This window comes from Eschrichtius robustus, chromosome 3 (genome assembly GCF_028021215.1).
Source record: "Eschrichtius robustus isolate mEscRob2 chromosome 3, mEscRob2.pri, whole genome shotgun sequence".
Lineage (NCBI taxonomy): Eukaryota > Metazoa > Chordata > Mammalia > Artiodactyla > Eschrichtiidae > Eschrichtius > Eschrichtius robustus.
In genome coordinates this window covers 161,303,526-161,325,801 of record NC_090826.1, presented here as the reverse complement: position 1 = coordinate 161,325,801, position 22,276 = coordinate 161,303,526, and the positions used below count along the sequence as shown (strand labels likewise).

At 36.2% G+C, this 22,276-nt stretch overlaps 1 protein-coding gene across 3 annotated transcripts in view; it reads left to right on the top strand.

Annotated features, from left to right (window-relative positions):
• Positions 1-22,276, top strand: part of AKT3 (AKT serine/threonine kinase 3) — a 379,319-nt gene that overhangs the window by 198,652 nt on the left and 158,391 nt on the right. For all 3 annotated transcript variants that reach the window (XM_068541689.1, XM_068541691.1, XM_068541690.1), the window contains one exon: positions 4,078-4,222. In XM_068541689.1, the coding sequence (XP_068397790.1) occupies positions 4,078-4,222 (145 nt within the window). The remainder of the gene's footprint in view (positions 1-4,077; positions 4,223-22,276) is intronic.

Genomic DNA, 22,276 nt, shown 5'->3' with positions numbered 1-22,276 from the left:
CTTCCCTTCTCATTTTATAAGGCTAGTGTCACCCTCATTCCAAAAAATGGTCAGTGCCATCATAAGAAGAGAGAACTATATCAACAAAATATTAGCAAACCAAATCCAACAACACATAAAAAGATCATACACCATAACCATTTGGGATTCATCCCAAGTTCACAAGGATGGTTCAACATACACAAATCAGTCAATGTGGTACACCACATAAGCAAAAGCCAAAAACCACATGATCATCTCAATAGATGCAGAAAAAGCATTTGACAAAATTCAACATGTATTCATGATTAAAACTCTTACAAAAGTGGGTATAGAGGGAACATATCTCAAGATAATAAAAGTTTTTCATGACAGACCTACAGCCAATATAATAGAGGTGAAAAGCTGAAAGCTTTCCTGCTAAAATCTGGAGCAAGACAAGGATACCCACTCTCACCTCTTCTATTCAACATAGTATTGGAAGTCCTAACCACGGCAGTCAAACAAGAAGAAGAAATTAAAGGTATCCAAACTGGAAGGGAAGAGGTCAAATTGTTATTATATGCAGATGATAATATCCTATATATACAAAACCCTAAAGACTTCACATAAAAACTACTAGAAATGATAAACGAATTCAACAAGGTAGCAGGATACAAGATTAACATACAGAAATTGGTTGCATTTCTTTTCACCAATGATGAACTATCAGGGAATGTAAAAAAACAATACCTTTAAAAATTGCACCCCCCAAAATAAAATACTTATGAATAAATTTGATCAAGGAGGTGAAAGACTTATACACTGAAAACTACAAAACATTAATAAAGGAAATTGAAGATAATTCAAAGAAATGGAAAGATATCCCATGCTCTTGGATTGGAAGAATTAATATTGTTAAAATGGCTATACTATCCAAAGCAATCTACAGATTTAATGCAATCCCTATCAAATTACCCATGACATTTTTCACAGAACTAGGACAAATAATCCTAAAATTCACATGGAACCATAAAAGACCCAGAATGACCAAAGCAATCCTGAAGAAAAAGAACAAAGCAGGAGGCATAACCCTCCCAGACTTCAGACAATACTACAAAGCTACAATTATCAAAACAGTGTGGTATTGGCATAAAATCAGACATATGGATCAATGGAACAGTACAGAGAGCCCAGAAATAAACCCACACACCAATTGTCAATTAATCTTCAACAAAGGGGGCAAGAATATACAACAGGGAAAAGACAGTCTCTTCAGCAAGTGGTGTTGTGAAAGTTGGCCAGCCACATATAAATCAATGAAATTAGAACACAGCCTCTCACCATACACAAAAATAAACTCAAAATGGCTTAAAGACTTAAACATAAGAAATGACACCATAAAACTCCTAGGAGAGATCATAGGCTAAACATTCTCTGACATAAATCTTAACATTGTTTTCTTAGGTCAGTCTCCTAAGGCAATAGAAATAAAAACAAAAATAAACAAATGAGACCTAATCAAACTTACAAGCTTTTGCATAGCATAGGAAATGATAAACAAAATGAAAAGACAACTACAAGAATGGGAGAAAATATTTGCAAATATTGCAACCAACAAGAGCTTAATTTCCAAAATATACAAATAGCTCATAACAACAACAAAACAAACAGCCTAGTCAAATAATGGGCAGAAGACGTAAATAGACATTTCTCCAAAGAACAAATATAGATGACCAATAGGCATGTGAAAAGATGCTCAACATTGCTAATTATTAGAGAAATGCAAATCAAAACTACAATGAGGTACCACCTCACACCAGTCAGAATGTCCATCATTAAAAAGTTACAAATAACAAATGCTGGAGAGGGTGTGGAGGAAAGGGAACCCTCCTACATTGTTGGTGGGAATGTAAGTTGGTGCAGCCACTGTGGAAAACGGCATGAAGGTATCTCAGAAATCTAAAAACAGAATTAGCATATGATCCAGCAATCCCACTCCTGGACATATATTCATACAAAAGTATAATTCAGAAAGCCATCTGCCCCTATGTTCATAGCAGCTCTATTCACAATAGCTAAGACATAGAAACAACCTAAATGTCCATCGACAGATGAATGAATAAAGATGTGGTACATATATACAATGGAATACTACTCAGCCATGAAAAAGAACGAAATAATGCCATTTGCAGCAACATGGATGCAACTAGAGACTATCATACTAAGTGAAGTAAGTCAGAAAGAGAAAGACAAAATATGATATCGCTTATATGTGGAATCTAAAATATGACACAAATGAACCTATCTATGAAACAAAATCAGAATCTTAGACCTAGAGAACAGACTGGTGGTTGCCAAGGGGGAGGGAGTTGGGGGAGCGATAGAAAGGCAGGTTGGGGTTAGCAGATGTCAGCTTTTATATATAGAATGGAGAAACAACAAAGTCCTACTATATAGCACAGGGAACTATGTTCAATATCCTATCATAAACCATAATGGAAAAGAATACATTAAAAAAAAGCATGTATATATATTTAACTGTATTACTTTGCTGTACAGCAAACTTAGCATTGTAAATCAACTATAGTTCACTAAAAATATTGATTTAAAAACAAGAAAGAAGTAGCCCAATATACTTGTGACTATAGTCAATGCAAAATTTCTTAACAAAAGTTTGACAAATCAAATTCAAAAAATATGCAAGAAAAAGGTGAATACATTATGACTAAATGGAGTTTATACTAGAATTCAGGTGTATTAACATCTGAAAATCATTCAACTAATTTCACTGTATTAATAGGATAAAAGAAAACTACCTGGTCATTTCAACAGGTGCAGAAGAAGCATTTGAAAAAATTCAACACTCTTTCATAACAAAAACACTCAGCTGGCTTAGGAATGCAAGGGAACTTACTCAACTTGATTAAGGGTATCTACAAACTACAGCTTACATAATACTCAAAGGTAAAAGGCTTGATATTTTCTCTCTTAACATCTGGAACAAAGTAAGAATGTCTGCTCTCACCACTTTTATTTAACATTGTACTGATGGTCTGTTCTAGTGCATTATAAGGCAAGAAAAAGAAATAAAAGGAAACACACTGGAAAGGAAGATGTAAATTGCTCTTGTTTGTAGACAGTATGGTAGTATTTGTAGAAAATCCAGAAAAATAAAAGCTGTTAGAAATAGTAAATGAATTTACTAAGGCTATAGAATAAAAGGTCAACATAGAAAAAGCAATTGTATTTCTAAATACAAGCAAGAAAAATTAGAAAATGAAAAAAAAAAATTTAAACTTCCATAATAGCATAAAAGAATACTTAGAAATAAATTCAATTAAAGATTTACAAGATGTTTTCACAGAAAATTACAAAACACTGCATTGGAAAATTGAAGACCTAAATAAATGGAGAGCTATACCATGTTCATGGATTGGAAGACTTAATTTATTAAGATGGCAATTTCCTCCAGATTGACCTACAGATTTAATGCAATTCCAACAGACTTTGTCTTAAGAAATCTGCAAACTGATTTTATCTATATGGAAATAAATGATCCTTTATCTGATAGCACAAGTGTCAAAAAGTAAAAGCTTCATACTACTGCTCCTGAGACTTATTATTTAAGCTACAAACTGTGCCTATCATTTTTTAGAACAGAAACTTACCTACGATCTGGGTCCAGTTTTTGCCTTTGAAAGCTTTTTCTTGGAACATCTGTTGGACCATAATAAAGAAACTGAGTATGTCAGTGATGGACTTACAATGGCTAAACAATACATTTTAAAAGTGTGGCAAACTTTTGGGGGTCTGTATACTTTATAGATAAGATATGTGCAGATAATTAAAATTTAATCATACTTTAAAAGGATTTTTAGTCAGTTTTCTTAAAATCGTCTTCTCCTTCTCCCCTTCTCCTCCCCTCCTCCTCCTCCTCCTCCTCCTCCTTCTTCTTTGTTAATATACCTCCAAATAAATGCTAGTATATCTTGAAGTAAAGATGGGGCTTATGTATTACTCTGGAATAGACTTTGTGTTGATTTTATATTTTATAAAAGAGAAATATTTGCATCATTATGATTCTTTATTAATGGGAATTTTTTCTTGTTTTTGTAGGGAAGAATGGACAGAAGCTATCCAGGCTGTAGCAGACAGACTCCAGAGGCAAGAAGAGGAGAGAATGAATTGTAGTCCAACTTCACAAATTGATAATATAGGAGAGGAAGAGATGGATGCTTCTACAACCCATCATAAAAGAAAGGTAGAAAAGAACATCTTACTCCCCTCCTCAGCACAACATTTATATGTGTAGAAGAAATATGTTAACAACTGCCATTTGCAAAAACTGTTAGCCAGTTATCTTATGATATGCTATTATATTGGTGTGGATGGTTTTTAATCAGGTGAATCTTAAACCTGTCATTGTTTAAAACCAAATAATTGAAACATCACTTTATTTCAGTGTTTCAGCAATTACCACTGAATGCTGAAAGGGCTTGTTAGGAAGTTGTGATTGATGTGCCGTCATACTACTTTATAATTTGCATTTTTCCCTTATTGTTTTTAATACTATTTTAGAAACTTGGAAATAAAGTGTTTTCCCTAATATGGTCCTTTTCTATTTGGCATTCTGTGTTCTCCTGAAAGCAGAAGGTGAAATGGCTCTGGTATACTTTCTGCTTAGTGCCCCAGCCTCACTAATGTCAGCAGGAAAGCGAACAATCTTGGAAATTATAGCTTTTTATTTTAGTGGCTGCTTCTGAGCCAATGAGGGAAACAGATTTTTTCTTCCCTCAGTGCTCCAGAATAATAATCGCCAATTTATATATTTATGAGAATTGTAAATTATGTTTTTCATTGCTATAGTAAATTGCAAAGCAACTCCCTGTGTAAAAAGTGGTATTTTAAGATTAAGGGTAAAAGTATTCAAAATAGATGAACGTGCCATTTTTAATGTTGGAATATATTTGTTATAATAGATTTTAAATTAATCTTCAGGTAGGAAAATGCTAATTCTTAAGGTAATGATCCATGTAATTTGGTATTAACACAGTGATTAAGAACTCTTTGGAGTTAGACTGCCTGAGTTCAAATCCTCTTTTTCCTATGTGCTAACCATGTGAACTTGCTGAGCTTTACAGTTACAACTTAGATTTAGTTAATCGTCCCTTCCTTACCAGAAATTTCTATTCTAATTAGAATAATGTTCTATACTTGATCTTGGCCAAATGTCTGAGAACCTGTATGTCTTCCTTGAAGACTAATCCTCTATTTGTTAGTTGAATTGTATCTCTGTTTTCTTTTGAATCACCTTAACAATGCTCTGCCCTTGTTCCTCAGTTATTGCAAAGAGAAAAATACAATCTAGCTTTACCCACCTTCTCAGAGAGAAAAAAGCTTCTTTTGCTCATGTATGTGCACATGTACACAATTAATTTGAAATTTGACTATGCTTATAAATTTAAAGTCATATCCTGATTATTCTCACCCTTTGAGTAATAAACTACCTTGTTCAGTAACAAGCTAGACTGCTGTAGAACTTCTTAATAACAAAGATTAATAGTAAGATGCCATTTAGGCAGGTAGAGGTTGAACGTGGGAAGTTTATAACACTCTAACTAGAAATACTGTTACTGATAGATGTAAGAATTTTGGAAATGAATATGAAAATTTGCAGAAGAACTTTGAATGAAGAGAGACAACCATTTTGAAAGATATAAAAATGGAAAACTATGGAAGATCCTTCTTTTTCTGTTAAGGCTGGTTGTAAATGATTATTAAAGCATAATACGTTTTCCTGTTTTGTTACCAGTGTTGATTATCTTAGAATTTATCACCTTCACTAATTATCACTTATAAAGATTTATTATATGCTTATTTTGTGCTAGGCTCTGAGCAGTACTTTTATATGTGTTATCTCATTTGATCCTCATAGGAATCATATGAGGTAGGTACTGTTATCCCATTTTACAGTTGAGTCCTCTGATATTTAAAGAAGTTAAATATCTTGTTCAAGCATATAATGACTTTACACACTATGCAACTTCAGTATGCAGTCTACTTTTTATTGATTCACATATCTTGAGCTTCTATAATCTCTATAATTGTTATAGTCATAACATAACCAAGCTATAGTAGAAACAAAATTATACGGATAGGCTCTCTTATATTTGTACTCTGTTTCTCAAAATAGTATGTCAAATTGTTGCATTTACACAGTGCTTGAATATTAGTTAATTTCATTTTATATTAGAGCACTCTTGGAAAAATCAGTAGAATTTTAATATTATAGAATACTGGTAGAAAGTGAGGTTTCTGTTGTCCTACTGCTTGAGTTCATGTCCTGGGTCTACAATGTGTGTAATTGTGGGGAAAGTCCCTTAATCCTTCTGTCCTTTAGGCCCTTCATCTATAGAAGGAAGATAACAGTGGTACTTACCTCATAGAGTTGTGAGGATTAAAATATAGTTTAGAATATATGTGAAGTGTGTATATACTAAGTGCTCAATGAATATTAGCTATTATTAGCTAGTATTCTTCTTTATCCACATAAAGATAATTAAACATTCACATATTTTTAAAGTGGAGTCTCCTAGAATTCTCTTGTTGAAACTAAGTCTCCAAAATGAAAAATTGATAGAAGTATTTTGAATTTGGGGGGTGGGGGTCCATTGTCTTATTTAGCCTATATCTTATTTCCATTGTAATTTTAAAATTTTATTTAAAATGAAATAGTATAAAATAGTTTGAAATAACAAAGAGTACAGAAAAAGAACATTTGTACCACTAACTATGCTATAACAATCGTAATAACTTGGTTCAAAAGGGTGAAATATTACTATCACTTCCTTAAGATGACTCTAAAACTACAGTTGACACATGAACAGCACAGAGGCTTGGTGAGCCGCCCTCTGCACAGTTAAAAATCTGCCTATAAATTATAGTCGGCCCTCTGTGTCCCAGTTCTCCCTATCTGTGGTTCCTCTGATGCAACATTTCTTCCATATACACTCTTGTTTTTTATCTGTGATTCTTCATTTGAGGATTCAACCAACAGTGGATCACAAAAAATCAGTAGAAAAAAATCCACATGTAAATGGATCCACAGAGCTCAAACCCATGTTGTTCAAGAGTCAGCTATATATCCTTTATGAATGTCAGTTATAAAAAGAATTGTACAAGTTCAGATTATTTTTAATTTTAGATTGTAAACACAAATATTTTCAGATAAGAATATCCTTCTCTGAGAGATAGCTTCAAGATGGCAGAGGAGTAAGGCATGGAGATCACCTTCCTCCCCACGAATACATCAAAAATACATTTACATGACGAACAGCTCCTACAGAACACCTACTGAACGCTGGCAGAAGACCTCAGACTTCCCAAAAGGCAAGAAACTCCCCACATACCTGGCCGTTTGGCTAACAGGGGCTTGGTGCTCCGGCCAGGTGTCAGGCCTGAGCCTCTGAGGTGGGAGAGCCGAGTTCAGGACATTGGTCCACCGGAGACCTCCCGGCCCCATGTAATATCAAATGGCGAAAGCTCTCTCAGAGATCTCCATCTCAACGTGAAGAGCCAGCTACACTCAACAACCAGCAAGCTACAGTGCTGGACACCCTATGTCAAACAACTAGCAAGACAGGAACACAACCCCACCCATTAGCAGGAAGGCTGCCTAAAATAATAATAACGTCACAGACACCCCAAAACACACCACTGGACGTGGTCCTGCCCACCAGAAAGACAAGGTCCAGCCTCATCCACCAAAACAGAGACACCAGTCCCCTCTACCAGGAAGCCTACACAACCCACTGAAACAACCTTAGCCACTGGGGGCAGACACCAAAAACAACAGGAACTATGAACCTGCAGCCTGAAAAAAGGAGACCCCAATACAGTAAGTTAAGCAAAATGAGAAGACAGAGAAACACACAGCAGATGAAGGAGTAAGGTAGAAACCCACCAGACCAGACAAATGAAGGGGAAATAGGAAGTCTACCTGAAAAAGAATTCAGAGGAGTGATAGTAAAGATGATCCAAAATCTTGGAAATAGAATGGAAAAAATACAAGAAACGTTTAACAAGGACCTAGAAGAACTAAAGGAATCAATAGCAGAATAACTGAGGCAGAAGAATGGATAAGTGACCTGGAAGATAAAATAGTGGAAATAACTGCCGCAGAGCAGAATAAAGAAAAAAGAATGAAAAGAATTGAGGACAGTCTCAGAGACCCCTTGGACAACATTAAATGCACCAACATTTGAATTATAGGGGTCCCAGAAGAAGAAGAGAAAAAAGAAAGGGACTGAGAAAATATTTGAAGAGATTATAGTTGACAACTTCCCTAATATGGGAAAGGAAGTAGTCAAACAAGTCCAGGAAGCACAGAGAGTCCCATACAGGATAAATCCAAGGAGAAACACGCCAAGACACATATTAATCAAACTATCAAAAATTAAATAAAAAGAAAAAATATTAAAAGCAGCAAAGGAAAAACAACAAATAACATACAAGGGAATCCCCACAAGGTCAACAGCTGATCTTTCAGCAGAAACGCTGCAAGCCAGAAGGGAGTAGCAGGACATATTTAAACTGATGAAAGGGAAAAACCTACAACCAAGATTACTCTCCCAGCAAGGATCTCATTCAGATTTGACAGAGAAATTAAAACCTTTACAAACAAGCAAAAGCTAAGATAATTCAGCACCACCAACCCAGCTTTAAAACAAATGCTGGGGCTTCCCTGGTGGCGCAGTGGTTGAGAATCTGTCTGCCAATGCAGGGGACGCGGGTTCGAGCCCTGGTCCGGGAGAATCCCACATGCCGCGGAGCAACTAGGGCCGTGAGCCACAGTTACTGAGCCTGTGCGTCTGGAGCCTATTCTACGCAACAAGAGAGGGCGCGATAGTGAGAGGCCCGTGCACCACGATGAAGAGTGCCCCCCGCTTGCCGAAACTAGAGAGAGCCCTCGCACAGAAACGAAGACCCAACACAGCCAAAAAAATAAATTAATTAATTAGTTAATTTAAAAAAACAAAACAAAACAAATGCTAAAGGAACTTCTCTAGGCAGGAAACACAAGAGAAGGAAAAGACCTACAATAACAAACCCAAAACAATTAAGAAAACGGTAATAGGAACATACATATCGATAACTACCTTAAATATAAATGAATTAAATGCTCCAACCAAAAGACATAGACGGGCTCAATGCATACAAAAACAATACCTGTATATATGCTGTCTACAAGAAACTCACCTCAGACCTAGGGGCACATACAGACTGAAAGCGAGGGGATGGAAAAAGATATTCCATGCAAATGGAAATCAGAAGAAAGCTGGAGTAGCAATTTTCATATCAGACAAAATAGACTTTAAAGTAAAGACTATTACAAGAGACAAATAGGGACACTACATAATGATCAAGGGATCAATCCAAGAAGAAGATATAGCAATTGTAAATCTTTATGCACCCAACATAGGAGCACCTCAATACATAAGGCAAATGCTAACAGCCATAAAAGAGGAAATCGACAGTAACACAATCACAGTAGGGGAGTTTAACACCCCACTTTCACCAATGGACAGATCATCCAAAATACAAATAAATAAGGAAACACAAGCTTTAAATGATACATTAAACAAGATGGACTTAATTGAAGTTCACAGGACATTCCATCCAAAAACAACAGAATACACTTTCTTCTCAAGTGTTCATGGAACATTCTCCAGGATAGATCATATCTTGGTCACAAATCAAGCCTTGGCAAATTCAAGAAAATTGAAACCATATCAAGTATCTTTTCTGACCACAACGCTATGAGACTAGATATCAATTATAGGAAAAAATCTGTGAAAAATACAAATACATGGAGGCTAAACAATACTACTAAATAACCAAGACATCACTGAAGAAGTCAAAGAGGAAATCAAAAAATACCTAGAAACAAATGACAATGAAAACACGACGACCCAAAACCTATGGGATGCAGCAAAAGCAGTGCTAAGAGGGAAGTTTATAGCAACACCTACCTCAAGAAACAAGAAACATCTCAAATAAACAACCTAACCTTACACCTGAAGCAGTTAGAGAAAGAAGAACAAAAAACCCCCAAAGTTAGCAGAAGGAAAGAAATCATAAAGATCAGATCAGAAATAAATGAAAAAGAAATGAAGGAAACAATAGCTAAGGTCAAAAAAACTAAGAGCTGGTTCTTTGAGAAGATAAACAAAATTGGTAAACCATTAGCCAGACTCATCAAGAAAAAAAGGGAAAAGACTCAAATCAATAGCATTAGAAACGAAACAGGAGAAGTAACAACTGACACAGCAGAAATACAAAGGATCATGAGGGATCACTACAAGCAACTATATACCAGTAAAATGGACAACCTGGAAAAAGTGGACAAATTCTTAGAAAAGCACAACCTTCCGAGACTGAACCAGGAAGAAATAGAAAAAAGGAACAGACCGATCACAAGCACTGAAATTGAAACTGTGATTTAAAAATCTTCCAACAAACAAAAGCCCAGGACCAGATGGCTTCACAGGCGAATTCTATCAAACATTTAGAGAAGAGCTAACACCTATCCTTCTCAAACTCTTCCAGAATATAGCAGAGGGAGGAACACTCCCAAACTCATCCTATGAGGCCACCATCACCCTGATAGCAAAACCAGACAAAGATGTCACAAGAAAAGGAAACTACAGACCAGTATCACTGATGAACATAGATGCAAAAGTCCTCAACAAAATACTAGCAAACAGAATCCAACAGCACATTAAAAGGATCATACACCATGATCAAGTGGGGTTTATCCCAGGAATGCAAGGATTTTTCAATATACACAAATCAATCAATGTGATACACCATATTAACAAATTGAAGGAGAAAAACCATATGGTCATCTCGATAAAAGCTTTCCTAAGAAAAAGCTTTTGACAAAATTCAACACCGATTTCTGATAAAAACTCTCCAGAAAGTGAGCATAAAGGGAACTTACCTCAACATAATAAAGGCCATATATGCCACAGCCAACTTCGTTCTCACTGGTGAAAAACTGAAACCATTTCCACTAAGATCTAGAACAAGACAAGGTTGCCCACTCTCACCACTGTTATTCAACATAGTTTTGGAAGTTTTAGCCACAGCAATCAGAGAAGAAAAAAAAATGAATCCAAATCAGAAAAGAAGAAGTAAAACTGTCAGTGTTTGCAGATGACATGATACTATACATAGAAAATCTCAGAGATGCTACCAAAAAACTACTAGAGCTAATCAATGAATTTGGTAAAGTAGCAGGATATAAAATTAATGCACAGAAATTTCTTGCATTCCTATACACTAATGATGAAAAATATGAAGGAGAAATTAAGGAAACACTCCCATTTACCATTGCAACAAAAAGAATAAAATACCTAGGAATAAACCTACCTAAGGAGACAAAAGACCTGTATGCAGAAAACTATAAGACACTGATGAAATAAATTAAATACAAATAGATGGAGAGATATACCATGTTCTTGGATTGGAAGAATCAACATTGTGAAAATGACTCTACTACCCAAAGCAGTCTACAGATTCAGTACAATCCCTATCAAACTATGAATGGCATTTTTCACAGAGCTAGTACAAAACATTTCACAATTTGTATGGAAACACAAGACCCCAAATAGCCAAAGCAATCTTGAGAAAGAAACATGGAGCTGGAGGAATCAGGTTCCCTGACTTCAGACTCTACTACAAAGCTACAATAATCAAGACAGTATGGTACTGGCCCAAAAAGAGAAATATAGATCAATGGAACAGGATAGAAAGCCCAGCAATAAACCCACACACCTATGGTCACCTTATCTTTGACAAAAGAGGCAAGAGTATACAATGGAGAAAAGACAGCCTCTTTAATAAGTGGTGCTGGGAAAACTGGACAGCTACATGTAAAAGAATGAAATTAGAACACTCCCTAACACCATACACAGAAATAAACTCAAAATGGATTCGAGACCTAAATGGAAGACTGGACACTATAAAACTCTTAGAGGAAAACATAGGCAGAACACTCTATGACAAAAATCACAGCAAGATCCTTTTTGACCCACCTCCTAGAGAAATGGAAATAAAAACAAAAATAAACAAATGGGACCTAATGAAACTTAAAACTTTTGCACAGCAAAGGAAACCATAAACAAGACCAAAAGACAACCCTCAGAATGGGAGAAAATATTTGCAAACGAAGCAACTGATAAAGGATTAATCTCCAAAATACACAGGCAGCTCAATATCAAAAAAACAAACAACCCAATCCAAAAATGGGCAGAAGACCTAAATAGACATTTCTCCAAAGGAGATAGACAGATTGCCAGCAAACACATGAAAGGATTCTCAATATCACTAATCATTAGGGAAATGCAAATCAAAATCACAATGAGGCATCACCTTACAGTAGTCAGAATGGCCATCATCAAAAAATCTACAAATAGTAAATGCTGGAGAGGGTGAGGGTGTGGAGGAAAGGGAACCGTTCTGCACTGCTGGTGGGAATGTAAATTGATAGAGCCAGTATGGTGAACAGTATGGAGGTTCCTTAAAAAACTAAAAATAGAACTACCATTTGACCCAGCAATCCCACTACTGGGCATATACCCTGAGAACACCATAATTCAAAAAGAGTCATGTACCACAATGTTCATTGCAGCTCTATTTACAATAGCCAAGACATGAAAGCAACCTAAGTGTCCATCAACAGTTGAATGGATAAAGAAGATGTGGCACATATATACAGTGGAATATTACTCAGCCATAAAAAGAAACGAAATTGAGTTATTTGTAGTGAGGGGGATGGACCTAGAATCTGTCATACAGAGTGAAGTAAGAGAGAAAGAGAAAAACAAATACCATATGCTAACACATGTATATGGAATCTAAAAAAAAAAAAAAAGGTTCTATATAACCTAGGAGCAGGACAGGAAGGAATAAAGACGCGGATGTAGAGAATGGGCTTGAGGACATGGGGAAGGGGAAGGGTAAGCTGGGACGAATGAGAGAGTGGCATGGACATATATACAGTACCAAATGTAAAATAGCTAGGTAGTGGGAAGCAGCCGCATAGCACAGGGAGATCAGCTCGGTGCTTTGTGTCCACTTGGGGGGGTCATAGGGAGGGCGGGAGGGAGACACAAGAGGGAGGAGATATGGGGATATATGTTTAGGTAAAGCTGATTCACTTTGTTATATAGCAGAAACTAACACACCATTGTAAAGCAATTATACTCCAATAAAGATGTTTTTAAAAAATGAATATCCTCATAATTTACAGAATATATTTTCTTCTTTGTTCACTTTTTGACAAATGGGCAGTAGGATAAAGAGAATACCTACTGATTATGGTAGCTATGCTGAGAATTGTCTTAACTGCTCTCTGTTACCTGGATCAGACAGATGTGCTAAGAGTATTGCCGTAGTGTCTGCTCTGCAGCTTGAAACTCTTGGAGAGGGAAGGATACTGGTGCGGGAGAGAAGAGGCAAAGCCCTTGCAACCAGATTCAAGTGCTGATCTTTGTTTAAATTAAAAGATGATTTTTCAAAGGAATTTGATTAGAGCAAGGGTCCCCAACCCCCCCATCCACACACCCCCACCCCCCGCCGGGCCGCACAGCAGGAGGTGAGCGAGCGAAGCTTCATGAGTCGCTCCCCATTGCTCCCCATCGCTTGCATTACCGCCTGAACCATCCCTCCCACCCCCAGTCCAAGTTAAAATTGTCTTCCACGAAACCGATCCCTGGTGCCAAAAAGGTTGGAGTCTGCTGGATTAGAGGGCGCAGGCATGCTTAATCTTGGTCTGCCAAGCTGCCATTATCTATAACCTGTCATGTACGTGAAGCAGCACAGCAAAAAAGGATTAACAGTCAGATGGGAATAAAAATTCTGCTTCGTTTTCAAGTAACCAATATAGGCCTCTCTGGGACAGCTGTTTATCATCTCATGACTTAGGTAAGAAGTATAATCAGTACCTCCTATATTCCCATTTTGTCTGATTCCAGTTCTTGGAATTTTCTTACTTAATGCCTGACTACCATAACTGATAACAATGGCTAGTATACAGAGAAGGAGAGGAATAAAAGAACAGACCTGCTGAAATCAAGTGATCGCTCACTTCCTACCCAGCAGGAGGAGCAGCATAATCAGTGTTGTAGAAGTTGACTGATAAGATTAGAGCTTCCCCTTCCTTGGGCAAAAGCACTAGAGGAAGCGGGCAGAGAGGTGAACTTCTTGAAAGCCTCCTTTTCACTCCATGGGCCTTATTTGGTTTATCTCTTACATTGTAAATATATGTGGAATTAATCTTTTTTGACCAAATATGCTAAAACCATTGTATTTTTTTCCCTTGTATTCCTCTTCAATTCTATATAAATATTTGTAACGTAATTTTGGGGCTAGACAATATTTTTCTTACATTCTAGTGTGTGTGATTTGAATATACTTATTAAGCACTTTTTTTATATGCACATGCATCTCTTAACGTAAAACAGCCACATTGATATGTTAGAGATTATGTAAAAGAAAGAGTATAACTCTGTAAAATATTTCCCTAATTAATTCTTAGGTTTGGGTTTTAGAGGGTTAATTTTTCTAGAGAGTGTCATGCTCTTATTTAAAAAAATTTTTTTAATTGGAATATTGTTGATTTACAATATTGCACTAGTTTCAGCCCTTATTTTAAAAATTTTTTTATTGAAGTGTAGTTGATATACAGTATTGTGTTAGTTGATTTACAATTTGTGTTGGTTTCCCCTTTGGTAACCATAAGATTGTTTGCTATGCCTGTGAGTCTGTTTCTGTTTGGGAAATAATTCATTTGTACTTTTTAAAAAGTTTCCACATATAAGTGATGTAATAGTTGTCTTTCTCTGACTTACCTTCACTTAGTATGATAATCTCTAGGTCCATCCACGTTGTTGCAAATGGCATTATTTCGTTCTTTTTTAATGGCTGAGTAATATTCCATTGTGTGTGTGTGTATGTGTGTGTGTGTGTGTGTGTATCATATCTTTATCCATTCATGTGTTGATGGACACTTAGTTTGCTTCTATATCTTGGCTATTGTAAATAGTATGTTATGCTCTTATTTTTAATTAAAATCTTTTTGTATCTTTTCCCTTAACACCATCCAAAAGAGGAAAATAGTTTACATTTCATTTGTAAAGACTAGATAATCACCGTGTATACCACACTGAAGATGAACATTTGGTATCAAAGATACTTTTTAAATTTTCCGAAGTTCTATCAAAATAGATATGATAAATGTTTCTGATTTTATCATATAGTAATATAAATTTTATATAGTAATGTGAATTTTTGTTAGTAATATGTTTCCATGTAAATTCCTCTTTTTTTTTAAGATTGACATACTGATAAAAGCTATGAAATTTAGCGTTAAGGCTGTCATCCTTTTTTAAAACCTCCTTGTCCCTAAGAATTACAATCCTTAAAGAATATAGTAGTATTTCATTATTATATATTTCTTTTCATGTGAAAATGTCATAAAGCAATTTACAGCTTATTTTCTAATTTTTAATCCCCAGAATTCAGTTTCAGTTTATATGATATTTAGTAATGGGACACAGCAAGTATCATTTTCCGGTGTTTTTAGATATAAAATTAGGTGGGTACTGTTGAAATGAAGCTTTGAGCAATAAAAACAACATTATGGCTTAGTTATGAGAATAATGTCTGTCAGTTCTTCACTGCTATGAAGTAAAGTTCCCAAGTTTAATATCTTAAAACAATGACAGTTTATAATTTCTTCTGATTTTGTGGTTTGCCTGGGCAATTCTGCTGGTCTCACTTGGACCTTTCAAGCAGCTGCATTCAGCTGGCACGTGGACTGGGCTGGAAAATCCATGAAAGCCTTTCTCCCATGTCTGGATTTTTGGTTCTCCTCCAGTGAGCTCTCTCTTCATGTGATGTCTCATATTCCAGGGCCTCTCCATATGGCCTTTCTCTCCAGCAGATAGCCTGGACTTCCTTACAGCATGAGAGCTGACTTTTAAGAATGAAACTTTTCCAAGAGGGAGAAAGCATACGCTCCCAGACTTAAAGGCTAAGTCTGGAACTGGCACTCTATCACTTTGATGGTATTTTGTGTTTAAAGCTGGACACAAAGCCAGCCCAGGGAGAGGGAAAGTTGACTCCATTTCTTCATAGGAGGAATGGCATGTACATACAGGGAGTCGGGGCTGGAGGAATTAGTGTCCGCCATTTTTGGAGACTACCTAGTACAAAGGGCTTTGTGGTAATGTAGTATTACTTGATTTTTAAAAACCTGTTAATGAAAATGAAATTACTTAGTATTACCCACTGTTTGTTCAAATAACACTAATTCTGTTAACTCTATTCTGTATATTTAGAGTGACATCTTTGGTTTTTAGTTGAATTAATAAATATACTTGGTTATTTTCCCTATCTCTTGCTACTTTTCTTTGAATTAGAGATGCTACTGAATGATTAAGACAGTGTAACTTGACATTTGGAAAAATTACCAAGATTATAGATAGCAAATATTATTGAAAAGGAGTGAAGGCATTCGTTTCTAAAATTTTTAGAATTTTTACATGTATCTACAGACATATTCACCAGTGAACCATCTGGTCCTAGAGTTTTCTTATTGAAAGCTTTTTGACCACAAATTCAATTTCCTTGAGAGATATAGGATATTCAAGTTATCTGTTTCTTCTTGAGTAACCTTTGTGTTTGAACCTTTCAAGGAATTTGTTCACTTCATATAAGTTGTTGATTTTATGGACATAAAGTTGTTTATAATACTCCCTTGGGATCCTTCCAGTATCTGTAGAATCTGTAATGATTTTACCTCTCTCATTCCTGATATTGGTTATTTGCATCCTCTTTCTTTCTTTTCCTGAATAATCTGGCTAGAGATGTATCAATTTTATTGATTTTCTCAAAGAACCAGCTTTTGGTTACATCAGTTTTTCATTCTTCTTATTTTTTTTCATTTTTTTAATTGGAGTATAGTTGATTTATAATGTTGTGTTAGTTTCTGCTGTAAAGCAGAGTCAGTTATGCATATACATATATCCACTCTTTTTTAGATTCTGTTCCCATATAGGTCATTATAAAGTACTGAATAGAGTTCCCTGTGCTCTTCATCAGGTTCTTACTATTTATCTGTTCTATATATATGGTATGTATATGTCAAGTTCGAATCTCCCAATTTATCCCTTCCCCTCCTTTCCCCCCTGATAACCACAAGTTTATTTTCGACATCTGTGACTCAACTTCTGTTTTGTAAATGGGTTCATTTGTACCATTTCTTTAGATTCCACATATAAGTGATATCATATGATATTGTTTTCTCTGTCTGACTTACTTCACTCAGTATGACAAACTCTAGATCCAACCATGTCGCTGAAAATGGCATTATTTCATTCTTTCTTATGGCTGAGTAATATTCCATTGTACATATATACCACCTCTTCCTTATCCATTCCTCCATTGATGGATATTTAGGTTGCTTCCATGTCCTGGCTCTTGTAAATAGTGATGCAGTGAACATTGAGGTGCATGTATCTTTTTGAATTATGGTTTTCTCTGGGTATATGCCCAGGAGTGGGATTGCTGGATCCTATGGTAGCTTTATTTTTAGTTTTTTAAGGAATCTTCGTACTGTTCTCCATAGTGGCTGTATCAATTTACTTTCCCATCAACAGTGCAAGAGGGTTCCGTTTTCTCCACACCCTCTCCAGCATTTATTCTTTCTAGATTTTTTGATGATGGCCATTGTGACCTGTGTGAGGTGGTACCTCATTGTAGTTTTGGTTTGCATTTCTCTAATAATAAGTGATGTTGAGCAACTTTTCATGTGTCTCTTGGTCATTTGTATGTCTTCTTTGGAGAAATATCTGTTTACATCTTTGGCCCATTTTTTTTTTTTTTTTTTTTTTAGTTTTTACTTATTTATTTATTTTTGGCTGTGTTGGGTCTTCATTTCTGTGAGAGGGCTTTCTCTAGTTGCGGCGAGCGGGGACCACTCTTCATCGCGGTGCGCGGGCCTCTCACTGTCGCGGACTCTCTTGTTGCGGAGCACAGGCTCCAGATGCGCAGGCTCAGTAGTTGTGGCTCACGGGCCTAGTTGCTCCGCGGCATGTGGGATCTTCCCAGATCGGGGCGCGAACCCGTGTCCCCTGCATTGGCAGGCAGATTCTCAACCACTACGCCACCAGGGAAGCCCTTTGGCCCATTTTTTAAATGGGTTTTTTTTTTGATACTGAGCTGTATGAACTCTTTGTATATTTTGGAGATTAATCCCTTGTCCATTGCTTCATTTGTACATATTTTCTCCCATTCTATGGGTTTTCTTTTCGTTTTGTTTATGGTTTCCTTTGCTGTGCAAAAGCTTTTATGTTTATTTAGATCACATTTGTTTATTTTTGTTTTTATTTTCATTACTTTCAGAGGTGGATCAAAAAAGACGTTACTGCCATTTATGTCAGAGAGTGTTCTGCCTATGTTTTTCTCTAAGAGTTTTATAGTATCTGGTGTTACATTTAGGTCTTTAATCCATTTGGATTTATTTTTGTGTATGGTGTTAGAGAATGTTCTAATTTCATTCTTTTACATCTAGTTGTCCAGTTTTCCCAGTGCCTCTTATTGAAGAATTCCTCCATTGTGTATTCTTGCCTCCTTTGTCATAGATTAGGTGACCATAGGTGTGTGGTTTATCTCTGTACTTTCTATCCTGTTCCATTGATCTATATTTCTGTGTTTTGTGACAGTACCATACTGTTTTGATGACTGTAGCTTTGTAGTATAGTCTGTAGTCAGATAGCCTGATTCTCCCAGCACCGTTTGTCTTTCTCAGGATTGTTTTGGCCATACAGGGTCTTTTGTGTTTCCATACAAATTTAAAATTTTTCTGTTCTAATTATTTGAAAAATGCCATTGATAACTTGATAGGAATTACATTGAATCTGTAGATTGCCTTGGACAGTATAGTCATTTTGACCATATTGGTTCTTCCAATCCAAGAACGTGGTCTCTTTTTCCAGTGGTTTGCAACGTCTTCAATTTCTTTCATCAGTGTCTTAGAGTTTTCAGAGTACATGTCTTTTGTCTCCTTAGGTAGGTTTATTCCTAGATATTTTATTCTTTTTTGATGCAATGGTAAATGGGATTGTTTTGTTAAAATCTCTTTCTGATCTTTGTTGTTAGTGTATAGAAATGCAGCAGATTTCTGTGTGTTAGTTTTGTGTCCTGCAACTTTACCAAATTCATTGATTAGTTCTAGTAGTTTTCTGGTAGCATCTTTAGGATTTTTGATGTATAGTATCATGCAAACAGTGACAGTTTTACTTCTTCTTTTCCAGTTTGGATTCCTTTTATTTCTTTTTCTTCTCTGATTTCCCTGGCTAGGACTTCCAAACCTATGTTGAATAAAAGTGGCAAGAGTGCACATCCTTGTCTTTTTCCTCATCTTAGAGGAAATGTGTTCAGTTTTTCACCATTGAGTATGATGTTTGCTGTGTAGTTGTCGTATATGGCGTTTATTATGTTGAGGTATGTTCCGTCTTTGCCCATTAACTGGAGAGTTTTGATCATAAATGGGTGTTGAATTTTGTTAAAGGCCTTTTCTGCACTATTGATATGATTATATGGTTTTTATTCTTCATTTTCTTAATGTTCTGTATCACATTGATTGATTTACATATGTTGAAGAATCCTTGCATCCCTGGGATAAATCCCACTTGATCATGGTGTATGATCCTTTTTATTTTTTAATGAGTTTTTAAAATTGGAATATAATTGCTTTACAATGTTGTGTTAGTTTCTGCTGTACAATGAAGTGAATCAGCTGTATGTATATATGTATCCCCTCCCTCGTGGACCTCCCTCCCCACCTCCATTGCACCCATCTAGGTCATCACAGACCACCGAACTGAACTCCATGTGCTATACAGCAGGTTCCCACTAGGTCTGTATTTTACAGGTGGTAGTGTATTTATGTCACACCTAATCTTCCAATTCATCCAACCCTCCCCTTCCCCCACTGTGTCCACAGGTCCATTCTGTACATCTACGTCTCTATTCCTGCCCTGCAAATAAGTTCATCTGTACCATTTTTCTAGATTCCACATATATGTGTTAATACACAATATTTGTTTTTCTCTTTCTGACGTACTTCACTCTGTATGACAGATGGTAGGTCCATCCACATCTCTACAAATGACCCAATTTTATTTCTTTTCCTGGCTGAGTAATATTCCATTATATATATGTACCACATCTTTATGTTTTCATCTGTTGGTGGATATCTAGGTTGTTTCCATGTCCTGGTTATTGTAAATAGTGCGGCAGGGTACATGTGACTTATTTTATATAAATTTATTTATTTTATTTATTTATATTTAGCTGCATTGGGTCTTCATTGCTGTGCATGGGCTTTCTCTAGTTGCGGTGAGCAGGGGCTGCTCTTTGTTGCGTAACACAGGCTTCTCATTGCGGTGGCTTCTTTTGTTGCGGAGCATGAGCTCTAGGTGCACAGGCTTCAGTAGTTGCAGCACACAGGCTTAGTGCTCTGTGGCATGTGGGATCTTCCCGGACCAGGGATCGAACCTGTGTCCCCTGCATTGTCAGGTGGATTCTTAACCACTGTGCCACCAAGTAAGTCCCTGTGACTTTTTGAATTATGGTTTTCTCTGGGTATATGCCCAGTAGTGGGATTGCTGGGTCATATGATAGTTCTATTTTTAGTTTTTTAAGGAACCGCCGTACCGTTCTCCACAGTGGTCATATCAATTTACATTCCCACCAACAGTGCAAGAGTGTTCCTTTTTCTCCACACCCTCTCCAGCATTTATTGTTTGTAGATTTTTTGATGATGGCCATTCTGAACCGGTGTGAGGTGATGCCTCATTGTGATGTTGATTTGCATTTCTCTAATAATTAGTGCTGTTGAACATCTTTTCATGTGCCTCTTGGCCATCTGTGTGTCTTCTTTGGTGAAATGTCTATTGAGCTGCATGAGCTGTTTATATATTTTGGAGATTAATCCCTTGTCTGTCGCTTTTTTTGCAAATATTTTCTCACAATCTGAAGGTTGTCTTTTCGTCTTGTTTATTGTTTCCTTTGCTGTGCAAAAGCTTTTATGTTTAATTAGGTCACATTTGCTTATTTTTATTTTCATTACTCTAGGAGATGGGTCATAAAAGATCTTGCTGTGATTTATGTCAGAAAGTGTTCTGCCTATGTTTTCCTCTAAGAATTTTATAGTGTCCAGTCTTACATTTAGGTCTTTAATCCATTTTGAGTTTATTTTTGTGCATGGTGTTAGGCAGTGTTCTGATTTCATTCTTTCATATGTAGTTGTCCAGTTTTCCCAGCACCACTTATTGAAGAGGATGTTTTTTCTCCGACTTATATTCTTGCCTCCTTTGTCGTAGATTAGGTGACCATATGTGCGTGGGTTTATCTCTGGGCTTTCTATCCTGTTCCATTGATCTATATTTTTGTTTTTGTGCTAGTATCATACTGTCTTGTTTACTGTGGCTTTGTAGTATAGTCTGAAGTCAGGGAGCCTGATTCCTTCAGCTCCGTGTTACTTTCTGAAGATTGCTTTGGCTATTCAAGGTCTTTTGTGTTTCCATACAAGTTGTAAAATATTTTGTTCTAATTCTGTGAAACGTGCCCTTGGTAATTTGATGGAGATTGCACTGAACCTGTAGATTACTTTTGGTAGTATAGTCCTTTTCATAATATTGATTCTTCCAATCGAGGAACATGGTTTATCTCTCCATTTGTTCGTGCCATCTTTGATTTCTTTCATAAGTATTTTATGGTTTTCGGAATACAGGTCTTTTGCCTCCTTAGGTATTTTATTCTTTTTGTTGCAATGGTAAATGTGATTGTTTCCTTAATTTGTTTTTCTGATCTTTTGTTCTTAGTGTATATGAATGCAAGAGATTTCTGTGCATTACTTTTGTATCCTGCAACTTTACCCAATTCACTGATTAGCTCTGCTAGTTTTCTGGTGGCATCTTTAGGATTTTCTATGTAAAGGATCGTATCATCTGCAAACAGTGACAGTTTTACTTCTTCTTTTCCAATTTATATTCCTTTTATTTCTTTTTCTCCTCTGATTGCCGTGTCTAGGACTTCCAGAACTATGTTGAATAATAGGGGTGAGAGTGGACAACCTTGGCTTGTTCCTGACCTTAGAGGATATGCTTTCAGTTTTTCACCATTGAGAATGATGTTTGCTGTGTATTTGTTATATATGACTTTTATTATGTTGAGGTAGGTT